The following is a 16052-nucleotide window of genomic DNA, read 5'->3' as shown; positions in this document are numbered from 1 at the left end:
TATTTTGGTGCCTACAGGGAATCACGCACATTGGTTATACAGATCTTCCCAGTCGAATGGCTACCCAAGCCAGCTCCCTGTATTCCAATAACATTACCAAGCTCCTAAAAGCTATCAGCCCGGACAAAGATAACTTCTACTTTAACCTAAAGGATGATTTTGACTATGGCACTATGGACCATGTTATTAGAGGAACGGTGGTAATGAAGGTGGGTAAAGTGTTTTTTTAAAAAAGTAAGATTGTTTTATATCATTGACATTATGACCTGTACTTTATTTTGAGATTCCCTCAAATAACTGTTTCAGAAAAAGAGGGTTTGTTGCATTTCTTATGCTATTGTTAAGATTGGTTTGAGAAAATGCAGAAAATGTGGGCCACACTCCAAGTAAATGGCTACAAATATTAGTCTCATCTGCAGACGTCACATGCAACTCCTGGAATGATTCCATCAGCGCTGTCTCTGGAAAATCCTGCAAATCTCTTGGGAAGATAGGCGGACAAATGTCAGTGTGCTGGAAGAAGCAAAGACCACCAGCATTGAAGCAATGGTCCTCCACCATCAATTCTGCTGGACCAGCCACGTTGTCCGGATACCTGACCACCGTCTCCCAAAGCAGTTGTTCTACTCCGAACTCAGGAATGGAAAACGGAATGTTGGTGGACAGGAAAAGAGATTTAAAGATGGGCTCAAAGCCAACGTCAAAAACTCTGGCATAGACACAGAGAACTGGGAAGCCCTGGCCCTTGAGCGCTCCAACTGGAGGTCAGCTGTGACCAGCAGTGCTGCAGAATTTGAACAGGCACGAATGGAGGGTGAAAGAGAGAAACATGCCAAGAGGAAGGCATGTCAAGCCAACCCCGACCGAGACTGCCTTACATCTGGAAACCAATGCCCTCACTGCGGGAGAAGATGCTGAGCAAGAATAGGGCTCCACAGCCACCTACGGACCCATCGCCAGTACACCGATCTTGAAAGACAATCTTACTTGGACAATGAGGGATCGCCTAAGTAAAGTAGTCTCATCTTTATGTTTGTGTTGGCAAATGAAAAGCAAGATTGTTGCAGAATAGTAGTGTAGCTCCTCTGATCTCTTGGATAAACTACAGATGCTTTTTTCAGGATGGAAAGGTGATTTTTCCAGCACCTCCTCCCAAAAAAATTCCCCAGGCAGCACCTGTGAAGCAGAAGACAGTAGCAGAGATAGAAGCTGAGAAAGCTGCCACTGTTACACCCTTCAGGAAGACAATGACCACTGCCTCAGCGTACACAGCAGGTGAGAAACAAGTGTAGTTCTTCGTCCACTCTGCGGAATCTTCCAGCAGAGTGGCTTCATCTGGTTTCAGGCATGGGTATGGAACAGAGACGGCTTTGGTTGCCTTGGTGGGTAACCTACGAAGAGAGCTAGATGGGGGAGCATGTCTCTGTTGGGTCTCCTGGATCTTGCAGTGGCTTTTGATGCCATTGACCATGGTATCCTTCAGGATCGTTTTGCTGGGATGTGACTGGGAGGTTCCAGTTCTTCCTGGAGGGCTGTACCCAGAAGGTGGTGCTGGGGGACTCCTGTTTTCAACCTCTGGCCATTGACCTGTGGGGTTCCTAAGGGTTTCATTTTGTCTCCCATGCAGTTTAACATATACATGAAACCACTGGGATCTAGAGTTTTGGAGTATGGTACCACCTATATGCAGATGACATTCAATTCTGTTACTCCTTTCCACCCAATCCCAAGGATACTGTTTGGTCCTAAACTGGTGCCTGTCACCAGTAATGGACTGGATGAGGACTAATAAGTTGGAATTAAATCCAGACAAGACAGAGGTACTCCTGATTAGTTGGAAGTTGCAGCTTGTGTTGGATGGGGTTATACCCCCCCCTCTAAAGACAAAGGTTTGCAGTTTGGGGGTCCTCCTGGACTATGTGCCTGTTCCTTGACAAACCAGATCTGGCCACAGCAGTACATGCCTTAGTTACTTCCCGTCTGGATTACTGTAACGTGTTCTATGTGGGGTTGTCTCTGAAGAGTGCTTGGAAACTTCAGCTCGTCCAAAGAGCTGCAGCCAGGTTGCTAATTGGGGCTGGCTACAGGGTGCGGACAACCCCCCTGTTGCAGCAGTTCCACTGGCTGCCAATCTGTTTCTGGACACAATTCTGAGTGCTGGTTATGACCTTTAGAGCCCTAGATGGTTGAGGTTTAGGCTATTTGGCTGACCTCATCCCCTTGTATGAATCTGCCTGGGTCCTGAGATCTTCTGGAGAGGCCCTTCTCTCTGTTCCACCTCCAATTCAAGCTCGGTTGGTAGGAACGAGAGAGAGAGGGTGCCCCCTCGACTCTGGAACTCCCTGCTGAAGGATGCCAGAATGGCCCTCTTCCCGCCGCAGGCTAAAACCTTTTTATTCAGACAGGCTTTTTAAGATGAAGGTTTTTAAGATCAATTGATGGGCCACTGTGGTTTTATATGTTTTTATAGATTTAATCTGAATTGTTTTTTAAACTAATGATGTTTAATACTGTTTTAATATTTATATATTTATATATTTTAAATTGTATTAATGTTGGTAGCTTTGAACCTCCTTGTGAGAAAAACAGGATATAAACAAATTATTATTATTATTATTATTAATAATAATAATAATAATAATAAATTCTATCTAACACTTAATGGCTGAACTTGATATAAAATCGTACATTATCTGTTAGACAGGTAATGCATAAAGCAGGCATGGGCAAACTTCAGCCTTCCAGGTGTTTTGGACTTCAACTCCCACAATTTCTATCAGCCTACTGGTTGTTAAGATTTGTGGGAGTTGAAGTCCAAAACACCTGGAGGGCGGAAGACTGCCCATGCTTGGGGTAAAGGGAAAATCATGAAATATTTCATTTGTATGTGAATACCTGTCACAAGCTAAAACCTTAGCCCTGTTTATGTGGCTGGGAAAACAAAGACATGAAAATAAAATCCAGTGAAATGTCTGAAACTTTTCCATGCCATATTAATTAGATTTCTATTTTTTGTACACTATTTAGATCACTTAAAAGTCTACTTTGCCAAGGTAACCCTTTAAGAAACAAATATTTGTGTTTGTCTAACTTATAATTGGGTCAGACAATGGCAAAATAAAATTGTTTGACTTTTTGTGGGTGTGCAGGGACCCCAGTGCGCATCTATGCTTAAAACCCATCGTAGAAAATATGACTTTTAGCTTTTGTTCATTTAATTGTTGCTGCATTTTCCATGTTTGTGTTTTCTATTTTCTTGCAGGGCTTGCTAGCATGCTTGGGCTGGGTTTGGCAGCTCCAAATTCAGCTTTCACTCAGATGGTGACCACATTTGGCTTGGCTGGGATCGTTGGGTACCACACAGTGTGGGGTGTGACTCCTGCGCTCCACTCGCCACTCATGTCTGTGACTAATGCCATCTCAGGTATTGTAATGACAGTTTTAGAGCTCGGTAATGAAAGTATATCTGGTTACATTTGTACAATACAAGTACTCATGTCTGTGACTAATGCCATCTCAGGTATTGTAATGACTGCTTTAGAGCTCGGTAATGAAAATATATCTGGTAACATTTGTACAATACAGGTACTCTCAATAAAGCTAGAATTGGTTTTAGTTCTTTGTTTGATGATCCACATGATGAAAAACATGGGTTTACTGATACGTAACATGCTCAGAGATATCAAGTTTGGGTTCTTAACTATTATTAGCAATAATAATAATAATAATAATAATAATTAATAATCTTGTTGTGTTTCAAATAATAATAATAATCTTTAATTATAGCCCACTTTTCCTTCCTGAAGGGACTCAGGGTGATTTGCAATATTATAACAGAAATTCAATACCAGAATAATAGAGTCCTTGTGGCACCTTGGAAATGAATAAAGTTTTTGTGCCAGATATAGCTATAGTCTTCAGTAGCCTTAGCCAGCCCATTACTTTCTATAACAGTGGTTTCCAACCTGTGGTCCATGGGCCACCAGTGTTCCATAAGAACTTAAATATGGCCCACAGCCTCACCTTTATTACACCGTTGCAACAAGTTCAACTGGTCTCAAAAGCCCTCTTATAGTGCCAAGGCTTATTAAATATAGTGATGACTGGATGGCATATGTTCTGTATCTGTAACTAGAGCTGATGGGATCTATCCAATGCAATTTTCTGAATCAGTACCCTAAATAACCAAACCAAATCTAAAGTTGACAAAAAAACAGATTTGTAACCCTTTTGATAGTAATGTTGGAGAGTGTTCCCTGTTCAAAGTTGTCCCTGGTGAAAAAAAGTTTGGGAACCACTATTCTAGATGTTCTGGCCTACATCTCCCATTATCTTCAGACTGGGTTTGAAAACGTAGCTGAAGAGTCTTCTCGGTTCTGGTATAAATGAAGAGATCATTTTTTCTCACTTACTTCGGAAGATGGGATAAGGAACCTTTCATGTATCCCCCTTGCTTTTAGCCAAAAGGTGGATACAGAGCATAGCAGAATGCTTTGGAGAGAAGGAGGAAACTAATTAAGGAAGTACATAGATCACCTGGAGTGTCTTTGCAAGTTACGTCAACAAATCAATGAAGTTTTGCCACCTATAGCAGTCTCCTCTCTTAGATGAGCTGGTGATTTGTACACAGCCCTTTCTTCTTGCCTGGAAATGAGCCCCTCAGAGCTGTAGAATTTGTACCCATCTCCCACTTGGACAAAAAGCCAGGAACAATTCAGGGCTAGGCAACTCTTAAAAAAAATCTACACGCACTGGAAAATAACTTAACTTTCCAGTATCCAGTGTCACTTCAGCTTTACTGAATCTTTGTAAAGCAGTAGTTCCCAACCTTTTTTTGACCAGGGACCACTCTCCAACATTATTATTATTATTATTATTATTATTATTATTATTATTATTATACTTTATTTGTACCCCGCTAGCATCTCCCGAAGGACTCGATGTGGCTTACAAAGGCCAAGGCCTCAATACACAACATAACAATACACTTAAAGCAAAATTTAAACAATTAAAACAGCATTAAAACAACAAACCACAAGCAATAAGACAGTACATAGTACCAGAAGGGTTACGAATCAGTTTTTGGTCAACTTTAGATTTGGTTTGGTTATTTGGGGTGCTGATTCAGAAAATGGCATTGGATAGATCACATCAGATCTAGTTTCTGATACAGAACATATGCCATCTAGTAGTCGCCATCTGCTCTCCCAGAGAAAACCAAGGGGGCGGGGCTGGTTAGCGATAGGGAAGGAATACCAGGCCGCACAAAAGGAGTGAAAATAAAATAAATAAAATAAAATTATAGGTCTCACTCTTATGTTTTGTGATGCTCTGGATTTATGTTTTGGAGCTTATGTACTTGGAAGTTCATATAAGAGTCAAAAACAATTCTCTCTCTGCTACACAAGAACATAAATAGGTGTTTGTTTCTTTATTTTAAACAGGGCTAACTGCTGTTGGTGGATTGGCACTGATGGGCGGGAAATACCTTCCTGACACAATTCCTCAAAGCCTTGCGGTTCTTGCTGCTTTTGTATCTTCTGTGAACATTGCAGGTAACAAGTGATTTCCAGCTTTCTTGTTTAGTATCTTCAAGACCAGTGTACCTAAAAAGTGTCATTACAAGGGATGAAGATAAGAAATTGAATGGACAGAGAGAGGAAGGAAGGGAGGGAGAGACTGAGAGAGAACTACCAGTAAAATACAAGTTTTAGGCAGGTTAATTTGTCCCTGTTCAACAAAAAAGAGCCTTCTGGCTTCGTCACTGACAGCAATGTCCTACAATATTTTACATTCACAATGTCCGCTGTGGTTGTAGTAGATAGGAGTGATTCAACTCATACAGCATGTTACCCACCTCCTATCAGCTTTCCTTCAGATATATAAACCCCTTCCTAGTTTCCAACAGACTTCCCAACCTCTGAGGATGCCTGCCATAGATGTGGGTGAAACATCAGGAGGTAGTGCTTCTAGAACATGGCCAGACAGCCTGGAAAACTCACAGCAACCCAACCAGACAGCTTCTGCATCCAATAACACATGCACCAGTACCTTTGGTCCTCCAGGTCTTTTGAACTACAGCTCCCACAATCCACTACTGTAGGCTATGCTGCCTCGAACCTTTAGGATTTGATGTCAAAAACATCTGGATTGTGTCTTTACCCCTGTCGTAATACTCTTTCCAATCTAATATTGCAATCTAATTTTTGTCTTCTTTTATGGGAAAGGTGGCTTCCTGGTTACACAGAGGATGTTGGATATGTTCAAGCGGCCTACAGATCCTCCTGAGTACAATTACTTATACCTGTTACCAACTGGTGTATTTGTGGGTGGATATGGAGCAGCCCTCCAAAGCGGTTATAACATTGAACAGGTATGAAGTGACTTTGGGGATTCAAAGTATAATCTTTAGTGCTCATCATATTTTAGACCATGTGAGTACGAGGTTGAATTACTAACAATGTTGCTGGTATTATGTGGAAATGTCATCTGCTTTGAAATGCACAGTTGGACAAGGCTTTTAACCTGTTTTTAACCATGTTTTTATTAACATTGTGTAAGTTGTCATTATTGTTTTTATGTTCTTAGTTTTTTGTCGAATGTTCTGTACTGTCTGTTGAATTATTTAGTCTATAGTTGTATTTTAGAGCATTGAATGTTTGCCTTTTATGTTGTGAGTCCCTACGGGGAGATAGGGTGGGATAGAAATAAAGTTTTACTTACTTCCTTACACAGTGTCTCCTTAAATAAGTTCAGAATATCAATTTAGTCTCTTCCAGTCTAGTTCTTTCAACTGTATTTACTGCAGCAAACAAAAAAGGGAGTTTAGGATTTGTGTACTCTAATGCTGATGGCTTGCTGCTATGACTAAGGCATGGGTTCTCAAGCTGTTCTCTTGAGTTGAGCATAAGTGTGTGCATATTTTGGATTCGCTCCCTAGCTAGCCATTTCAAAAGGTCTTCAGGGGTCTCGTAATTTACACAGTAAAAAATGACAGGGACAGCGCTAAAGTCCAGTGAGAGGCGGAAGGAGCCAAAGAAAATGAACCCCTCTTCTGTTTTTGCTAAAGCTCAGTGCAAAATATGGAACTGACCTTGAATGTACCAGAGAACTTGCAGAGAAATGTGATTAGTTCTCTTGTTTTGTTTATCCGCACCTGGTTCCTTGAAGTTTGTGGAGGGTTTAGACGTGGGTGTCTTTGTTTATGATACCCATATCAACTCAAGGCAGTCACCTGAGAGTGAAAAGCAACATTGCTGACAAAATTGCTTCTTTACCATCCACCTAGAAATAAGGGAATTTCCTTTAGAGCTCAACATAATTTTTTGGGGGAAAGGGTCATCATCCAAATGATTTCTTCAAGGTTGAGGTCAGGTTGACCTTGTATCAAATGCAAACTGTGGTCTGCCCCAGATACCATTCCAGAGAGGAGGAGAGACAAGTACAATTTGTTACATTCCAAATTTGTCACATGTTTTTCAGAAGTCCCTATAATCTCAGCCAGTATAATCTTAAATAACAGTGCAAAATATTTATCCAGCATTGATACCAACATCTGTGGATGTTCAGGTTCCATTGTATACAACCCCCCTGCTGCCAGTCTGCTACCAACGTCACAACCTCTGAGGATGCCTGCCACAGATGCAGGTGAAATGTCAGGAGAGAATGCTTCTGGAACATGGCCATACAGCCCGAGAAACTTACACCAACCCAGTGATTCTGGCCACGAAAGCCTTTAGTTCTGGCCCAGCTTACCTGTCTGAACATATCTCCCTTTATTAACCATCACAAAGGTTAAGATCATCTGGGGAGACCCTGCTCTTGGCCCTGCCTCCATTGCAAGCGCAGTTGGTGGGGAGGAGAGACAGGGCCTTCTCGGTGGTGGCTCTTCAGCTCTGGAACTCCCTCCCCCGCAACATTAGATCAGCACCCTCCCTCCCGACCTTTAGAAAGAGAACAAAAACATGGTTGTGGGATCAAATATTTGGCTAGTAAATAATGCAGTACAAAGAATAATTAAGGAACATGTGCAAGGACAATTTGGAATGGCTATGGTAAACGATTTCTGGATCGTGGGATTTTAATGTTTATACTAGGATGATTTTATGCTTTGTCTGAATGTTTAAATTTTATTTATGTCTTATGTTTAATGGTTTTTAATTGATTTTAAGTTCATAGTTTTACGTAGTAATTTGTTATTATGATTTCTTTGTGTACTGTATGTTGGCATTTAGTTTTTGCCATTAGTATCTTGTAAACTGCCTTCAGTTTCCCCAAGGGTGAGAAAGACAGTATATAAATAAATAAATAAAATGATGAGTAAAATGGCAAAATCAAGGTTTGCTGGTGGGATTTTAAAAAAAGCTTTCAAGCTGTGGATGGTTGAATCCATGAATACAGAATCCATGGATATGGAGGGCCAATTGTATTTAACACTAAAAAGATGGGTTCTTCCTGTCTTTGCCTGTCTCCCCCCCCCCCCTCCAACCTAACATAGCCTACCCATTCCTTTCTGTCTGATATCTGTAACCACTTGCCTTTTTCCTTACTCTTTTTATTTTTATAATTTGGAAGTTTTAAGTGCCTGTTTCGTTTCTGTTTCAAAGATGATGTACCTGGGATCAGGCCTCTGCTGTGTTGGTGCCCTGGCTGGCCTCTCCACCCAAGGAACAGCTCGACTTGGCAATGCTTTGGGAATGATAGGTGTTGCTGGGGGCTTGGCAGCTACTCTTGGAGGCCTGAAGCCATCACCTGAGCTGCTGGGACAAATGTCAGGGGCAATGGCCCTTGGTGGCACTGTTGGTGAGTACAGAACTGAAATGTCATAATCTGGTCTATTAAAACCTGGACACACCAGATATATCCATATTATGGGCTTAGTCTTACTACACAAATATGGCACTATAGTCTACTTTTAAGTGTCATGACAACATATGGATTCCTGGGATTTGTTGTCAAAGGCTTTCATGGCCAGAATCACTGGGTAAGGTACTAGACAACTCTTGAGTGTAAGTTCTAAAATGTCTTGGGATGCAGTCATGGAAATTAAAGTAGAATCATAGTGCTGTAATTATGTAGTGTGAAACAGCCATGGGATTAGTACAGCAGGCTAAATTACCAAGCTGCAGAAAAATCCTGCCAATCAAAAGGTTGAGCTCCAGTTGGGGTGAGCACCTGCCGTTAGCCCAGCTCACCTGCCCACCTAGCATGTCAAAAGCAGAAATGTGAGTAGATAAATAGGTACCACATTTAGTGGGGAGGTAATAAAGGACTGGCTGCCTGGTGATGGAAAGAAGGAAGGGAAGGAGGAAGAAAAGAGAAGGAAGGGAGGACGAAAGAGAGGAAGGGAAGGATGGAAGGCTAAAAGGAGAGCAGGAAGGAGGGAGGAAAGAAAGAGGGAAGACAAAAGGGGAGGAAGGAAGGATAAAAGAGTGGAAGGGAAGGATGGAAGGAAGGGAAGGATAAAGGAAAGAAGGAAGGAAAGTCAAAAGGGAAGGAAGGACGGAGAAAGAGGGGGAGGAAAAGGGAAGGAAGAAAGGGTGAAAGGGAAAGGATAGAAGAAAGAAGGAGGGAAGGGAGGGAGGGAAGGAGGAAGGAAAGAGAGAAGGAAGGAGGGATGAAAGGGTGGAAGGGAATGGAGAGAGGGAGAAAGGGATGGAGGGAGAAAGGAGAAGGAAGGAAATATGGAACAAAGGAAGAAGAAAGGGAAAGAGGGAAGGAAGGATGAAAGGGTAGAAGGGAAAGGGAGAAAGAGGGAGGGAAGGAGTAAGGAAAGAAAAAGGAAGGGACGGAAGGTTGGAATGCAAAGAAAAAGAGGGAGGGAAGAGAAGGATATGCTGATGAGAGAGGGGAGGGCCTGAGAAAAGTGCCCAAGGGGCCACATCCGACCCCCAGGCTTGGGTTTGTCAATATCTGATACATACCATGGCAACTACCTCAGTGCAACAAAACTCAGTTCATACGTTGTGGCTCAAAACTGGAAATCTGTTCAGAATGGTGATCCAATTTTGAAATGCCAGGCTGAGAAAAATATTAGTGTGAAAACTTAAAGAACTGAAATTCAAGCACCACGTTCAAAATCTAGTTTCCTACATGAATTAATGATCTCCAACAAGAAGCTTTGGCCTCTTATTGGAGAAACGTGTCTTTCCGCTTCCCTCTCCTGCAGCATGACTATTCCCTTGGCAAGGAACCCTTCATTCAGTTTATTTGGCCATTCTTTCCCTGTGATTTTGCTGTAATTAATGACATGGGACAGTGTCACAGGACTGAAGTGCATACTTTGGAATCTGCCAGGCCAAAGGCATAACGATTACGATTCCAGTTATGAGATGCATAGGATTGTTATTGGTGGCCCAATAATTTGTACTGTATATGTGTTTTATGCTTTTAACTGAATATTGTTTTTTAAATGTTGTAAACCGCAATGAGTCGCCGATTTAGGCTGAGATATTAGCGGTATACAAGTGCATTAATAAAATAAATATTAATAAATATAACGTACTAGCTGTAATTAGATCTGAAGAAACTGAGATCTAATCTAAATATTTAGTATAAAACAGCTTCTAAATTTCTTGCCGCATAGATAGTAATTGTTTTTAGGTGGCTTCATGGTGGAGTTGTATTTGCTGTGTAAAGTAGCTCTCTTTTATTTGATTGTTGATTTATAAAGTCTCTAATTTAGAAGTGTAGTTTCACTGTTAATCTTATTGAAACTTTAGTTATAATAACAGGAAAACTGTATGAGAGCATGAGGGAGATAAGGCATAGATGTTATTAAACTGCAGCTTCTATTAGTCCTAGCCAACATAGTTAGTAGTGAGGGTATGATGAGAAATGGAGCTGTGCAACCTTCCCCATCTCTGATCTGTAGGTTAAATGATCACCATCACCATCATAAAGAATTACAATAGCCTAATATCCTACTTTTTTTTGTCTTTCTAGGCCTAACAATTGCTAAACGCATCCAGATTTCAGATTTACCTCAACTGGTAGCTGCATTTCACAGCTTGGTTGGCCTGGCTGCTGTTCTCACTTGCGTTGCTGAATACATGATTGAGTATCCTCACTTTGCTACAAACGAAGCTGCAAATCTCACCAAGATTGTGGCGTATCTTGGCACATACATTGGAGGTGTAACCTTCAGCGGCTCTCTGGTGGCTTATGGAAAGCTACAGGGTAATTCCATAATTCCCTTTTTAAATTCACTGTGTGTGTTCATTCTCAAGCATATACCTGTGTGCTCAAAGGCATATAGAGCTATTGTCTCCATTCTTCATTTGGCTTCGTTCCCACTGAAGTCTTAACCATAGGTCTGGATTGTATCACATCATGCCAACTCTATAGAATTCTGATCATGATGCAAAATAATACTTTCAAAATTCTGCAAATCTGAAGAAGATATTTTCAGGCTTCATGAGATGGGGATATTTCCTCAGAATGTGTAAGGACCAACCAGCTGCTAAAGTATCTTGCTTACGTATTCAGTTCCAAGGATATGAAATATCTGTGTTTTTTCTTTGAATCTCACCTGTATTTTCACCATCAGGTCACAATCATTTCTTCTTCTTCCAAGGGAGTTAATGCATTACCACCACATTAACAAAAGGAATTTTTGTATGAATGTTGCTAGAAAGTTAAGATCTTCTCGGGAGGTCCTGTTGTTGGTCCCACCTTCTTTGTAGGCATGGTTGGTGGGGACGACAGACAGGGCCCTCTCAGTAGTGGCTCCTTGGCTGTGGAACTCTCTCTTTAGTGAAATTAGATCAGGCCACTCCCTCCTGACCTTCTGAAAAAAGCTAAAAACATGGCTGAGGGACCAAGCTTTCAGCTTGTAATTTATCAGTGCAACATGTAAACATGGAATAGTGCAATGACAACTGGAACAACCTTGGACTAAGGTATTGGATTACATGGTTTTAATGTTGATATGTTTTAGAGGTTGCTTTTAAAGTATATGTTTATTTTGTTGGATGTATGTTCATGTGGCATCGAATTGTTGCCTATATATGTGAGCCTATCTGAGTCCCCTACGGGGTGAGAAGGGGTAATAGTGTAATAAATAATTGAATAAAGTGTACCTATGTACATTTTTCAATTTTGTGCATTCATTGTTGATAATCCTAATACTTTCAAAACAGATATATAATTGTGTGTGTATTTCCAAGAATTTGTCTCCAGTTTTGGGAAGTAAAAATGGATACAATATGACCCCCGTTTCCATGGGATTGTGTTTCTGAACTTAATTTGGAAACAGGAAAGCATGGATAATAGAGAAGTCCATTGAAATTAATGACTTTTCCTTCCTTAATATCTTCATGGCCACTTCCAGCAGAAGTATACATTAGAATCACCTGGAGGACCTAGAAAATTCCTGAATATTATTTATTTTGTCAGATATGAGTAGGTGAAACTATGAGTACAGGTCCCACGATTATGGGAGTGGGATTAAGATACTTTGATTGAGAATTTTGATTTTAGAATCCTTTTTTCCATCAGTCCACACAGCCAAAGGTATGGAGGGCTGCCTTGTGATTAATCCAATGGTTGACCGATTGTTTGCTTGGGGTACTTAAGGACTACTTTCCTTAAACTGGTTATATTCCAAGTCAGATCATGAGGAAGTGATACTGCCTGTATCTTTCCTGTTGAGGGAGGTATTAAATGAATAAAGCATAACACAGACATGTTGAGGTGTGTTGACAGGGGGTTAATACAAAAGGAACTTGGAGGAGTTTGTGGTTTCCTAAACCCCTGACCTTTTTTGACTTCCAGTTTCTTTTCAGCAGGCAAGTTCTACAGTATGAACGACACTGTTTTATTCTTCCAGGTATCTTAAATTCTGCCCCACTTCTCTTACCTGGACGGCACTTATTGAACGCTGGTTTGCTTACTGCCAGTATAGGTGGAATGATTCCTTATATGATTGATCCTAGTTACACGACTGGCCTCACCTGTTTAGGGTCTGTATCTGCTCTGTCTGCTGTTATGGTAAGTGGAAAGTCTCAAGTTTGAATGCAGCAAAATTTGACATAAGGAAGCAAGTGTTAGTCAGACAGTTGTTTCCTTTGGTCCTCCAGGTGTTTTGGACTTCCAACTCCCAGAAATCCCAGCTAGGTTAGCAGTTGTTAGGAATTGTGGAAGCTAAAGTCCATAACACCTGAAATACCAAAGGTTGGGAACCACTGCGTTAGCGAGTGAAGAATTGCAGAGTGAGATGGGATACCGACAGGAAAAAAAATAAAAGGATTTGGGGTAGCATTTTCATTGGAGCCATTTTTTTTGGGGGGGGGCGCTTTGGACTCTGATAGTAACAAGGGCAAATTTGGAGGACTGGGGAAACAGAATATTGGCATATTGACACTGCGCCAGTTTTATACCAGTTTCACTGCAATGGCTCCATGCAGTGGAGTTGTGGAAGTTCTCATTTTGCAAGCTCTTTAGCCTTTTGTTGTCAAAGGCTTTCATGGCTGGAATCACTGGGTTGCTGTGAGTTTTCAAGGCTGTATGGCCATTTTTCCAGAGGCATTCTCTTCTGACGTTTCACCCACATCTATGGCAGGCAACCTCAGAGGTTGCGAGGTCTGTTGGAAACTAGGCAAGTGGGTTTTATATATCTGTGGAATATCCAGTGTGGGAGAAAGAACTCTTGTCTGATTGAGGCAAGTGTGAATATTGCAATTTTGGCCACCTTGATTAGCATTTAATGGCCTCTTTAGCCTTCTTTGTCAAAAAGAGCTGGTGCCCCACCAAATTACAACCCCTTGAAGTCCAAAGCATTGAGCAATGGCAGTTAAAGATTGCATTGCAGTTAAAGAACTGCATCTAACAGTGTAGATGCAGCCTGTCTCTTATCTCATTTAAAGAATTTGGAGACACTTCTGTAGAAGGACTGAGAACTTAGGCCCTGCAAGGGACTAGAAGTTATTCAGAAATGTTTTTAGACAATGAGCATGCCTGCCCAAAAGTTTACGTTTCAGCATTATTTTCCTTTCCGTTCTGCAGGGTGTGACTCTCACAGCAGCCATTGGAGGGGCTGATATGCCGGTTGTCATTACTGTACTCAACAGCTACTCTGGCTGGGCACTGTGTGCTGAAGGGTTCCTCCTCAACAACAACTTGCTAACAATTGTGGGCGCTTTAATTGGTTCCTCTGGTGCCATCCTGTCATATATCATGTGTGTGGTAAGGATGTTGTGGAAACATGTCTTCCTGCTCCAACTTGTTCAGCAGAACAAATCATTCTTCTTAAACTTTATATGGTTTTCATATAAAGCTTTATTTACCATTTTTCATTTTCAAATAATGTGTCATAATGGAATTTTTATGTTTTATAAAAGCTAGAAGCCAATTGTAAGCTAAAATTTTAAAAAGTGTGGAGACAGCAATTGAATTGTTTTGGTGGACTAGTAAGGTAAAGGTTTTCCCCTGACATTAAGTCCAGTCACGTCCGACTCTGGAGGCTGGTGCTCATCTCCATTTCTAAGCCAAAGAGCTGGTGTTGTCCGTAGACACCTCCAAGGTCGTGTGGCCTGCATGGAGCACCATTACCTCCCCGCCAGATCTACTCACATTTACATGTTTTCGAACTGCTAGGTTGGCAAAAGCTGGGGCTAACAGCAAGAGCTCATGCCGCTCCCCGGATTTGAACCTGTGACCTTTCAGTCACCAAGTTCAGCAGCTCAGTGCTTTAACCCACTGTGCCGCTGGGTAGACTACTAAAAGCTTCTTCTGGATGGTAACCATATGTGTGCCTATTGACTACAGACTTTATTTATTTCCTGGAAACATGTCTTAGATGGGCTGCCAATGACTTGCAGACTATTGCTTGTCCTTGGGCCACCACCTCTAGTTGAACTCTTTTGGTGGAATACTAAATGCTTTTCCTAGAAATTAACTTTTGTGGGCTTTTTTACATGGTGCCTCTTAAAATATTTTTATCCCAGCTTTTTGACAAACAAAAGAGATCTAAAGCAGTCACGCAAAACAATAAAATGAGAAATATTTATTTACTGTATTCTGCTTTTCTCATCCCTGGGGGACTCGAAGCGGTTTACAACAAATAATGGAAAAATTCAGTTGTTCACATACATAAAAACCAGATCATAAATTTAAACAAAACATATAACTCTGTATAAATTCAACATTTAGACATGAAAACATAAAAATTAAAACCACCTAACAAAAACATTAAAATCACATGATCTAAGCACATAGAAAGGGCCATTTCAAATGTTGATTACACATATTTCAGTATTTACTACCTGTACTGTGTTACTTTACTAGTCGAAAGCTTGGTCCCATAACCATGTTTTTGTTCTCTTTCTAAAGGTCAGGAGGGAGGGCACTGATCTAATCTCACTGGGGAGAGAGTTCCAGAGCTGAGGAGCCATTACTGAGAAGACCCTGTCTCTCGTCCCCACAAACCACACTTGCGAAGCAGGTGGAACCGAGAGCAGGGCCTCCCTAGAAGATCTTAACCTCCGTAATGGTTCATAGAGGGAGAACCATCTAGAGGGAGAAATAAAATACATTGACATAAAAACTAGCCTGCCTTAAAGTAGCGTGCATTTCCTTTAATTTGTTGTTTATTCGTTCAGTCGTTTCCAACTCTTCGTGACCTCATGGACCAGCCCACGCCAGAGCTCCCTGTTGGCCGCTTTATATCCTGAAGTATGGACTGGTTTGATCTTCTTGCGGTCCAAGGCACTCTCAGAATTTTCCTCCAACACCACAGTTCAAAAGCATCTATCTTTTTTTTTTTAAATAAAATTTAAAATTATTTTTTATCATCATTATTATACACACTCACACACACACTTTTTCTTTTTCCTCTTTTTTCCTTCTTTTTTCACTTCTGATGTTTTTTGTTTGGTTTTTAGTATTCTTCTGATCTTTCCTATTTCCTACTTTGGTATCACAATATTCCCCCTCTTTCCTTGTAAACACAACTTTCTTTAATAAAAATTTAAGCAAAAAAAAAAAAAAGCATCTATCTTCCTTCCCTCAGCCTTCCTTATGGTCCAGGTCTCCCATCCATATGTTACTATGGG

The 16052-nt window shown here is 41.0% G+C and overlaps 1 protein-coding gene across 1 annotated transcript in view; it reads left to right on the top strand.

Annotated features, from left to right (window-relative positions):
* The window catches only part of NNT (nicotinamide nucleotide transhydrogenase), a 74141-nt gene that overhangs the window by 33113 nt on the left and 24976 nt on the right, over positions 1 to 16052 (top strand). The window contains exons 9-17 of the mRNA XM_060761462.2: positions 18 to 209; positions 1122 to 1275; positions 3263 to 3424; positions 5445 to 5555; positions 6228 to 6373; positions 8607 to 8802; positions 10945 to 11178; positions 12830 to 12990; positions 14005 to 14184. Of these exons, the coding sequence (XP_060617445.2) occupies positions 18 to 209; positions 1122 to 1275; positions 3263 to 3424; positions 5445 to 5555; positions 6228 to 6373; positions 8607 to 8802; positions 10945 to 11178; positions 12830 to 12990; positions 14005 to 14184 (1536 nt within the window). The remainder of the gene's footprint in view (positions 1 to 17; positions 210 to 1121; positions 1276 to 3262; positions 3425 to 5444; positions 5556 to 6227; positions 6374 to 8606; positions 8803 to 10944; positions 11179 to 12829; positions 12991 to 14004; positions 14185 to 16052) is intronic.

The sequence above is a fragment of the Anolis sagrei genome, chromosome 2, assembly GCF_037176765.1.
Source record: "Anolis sagrei isolate rAnoSag1 chromosome 2, rAnoSag1.mat, whole genome shotgun sequence".
Lineage (NCBI taxonomy): Eukaryota > Metazoa > Chordata > Lepidosauria > Squamata > Dactyloidae > Anolis > Anolis sagrei.
This window is presented reverse-complemented; position numbering and strand designations above follow the sequence as displayed.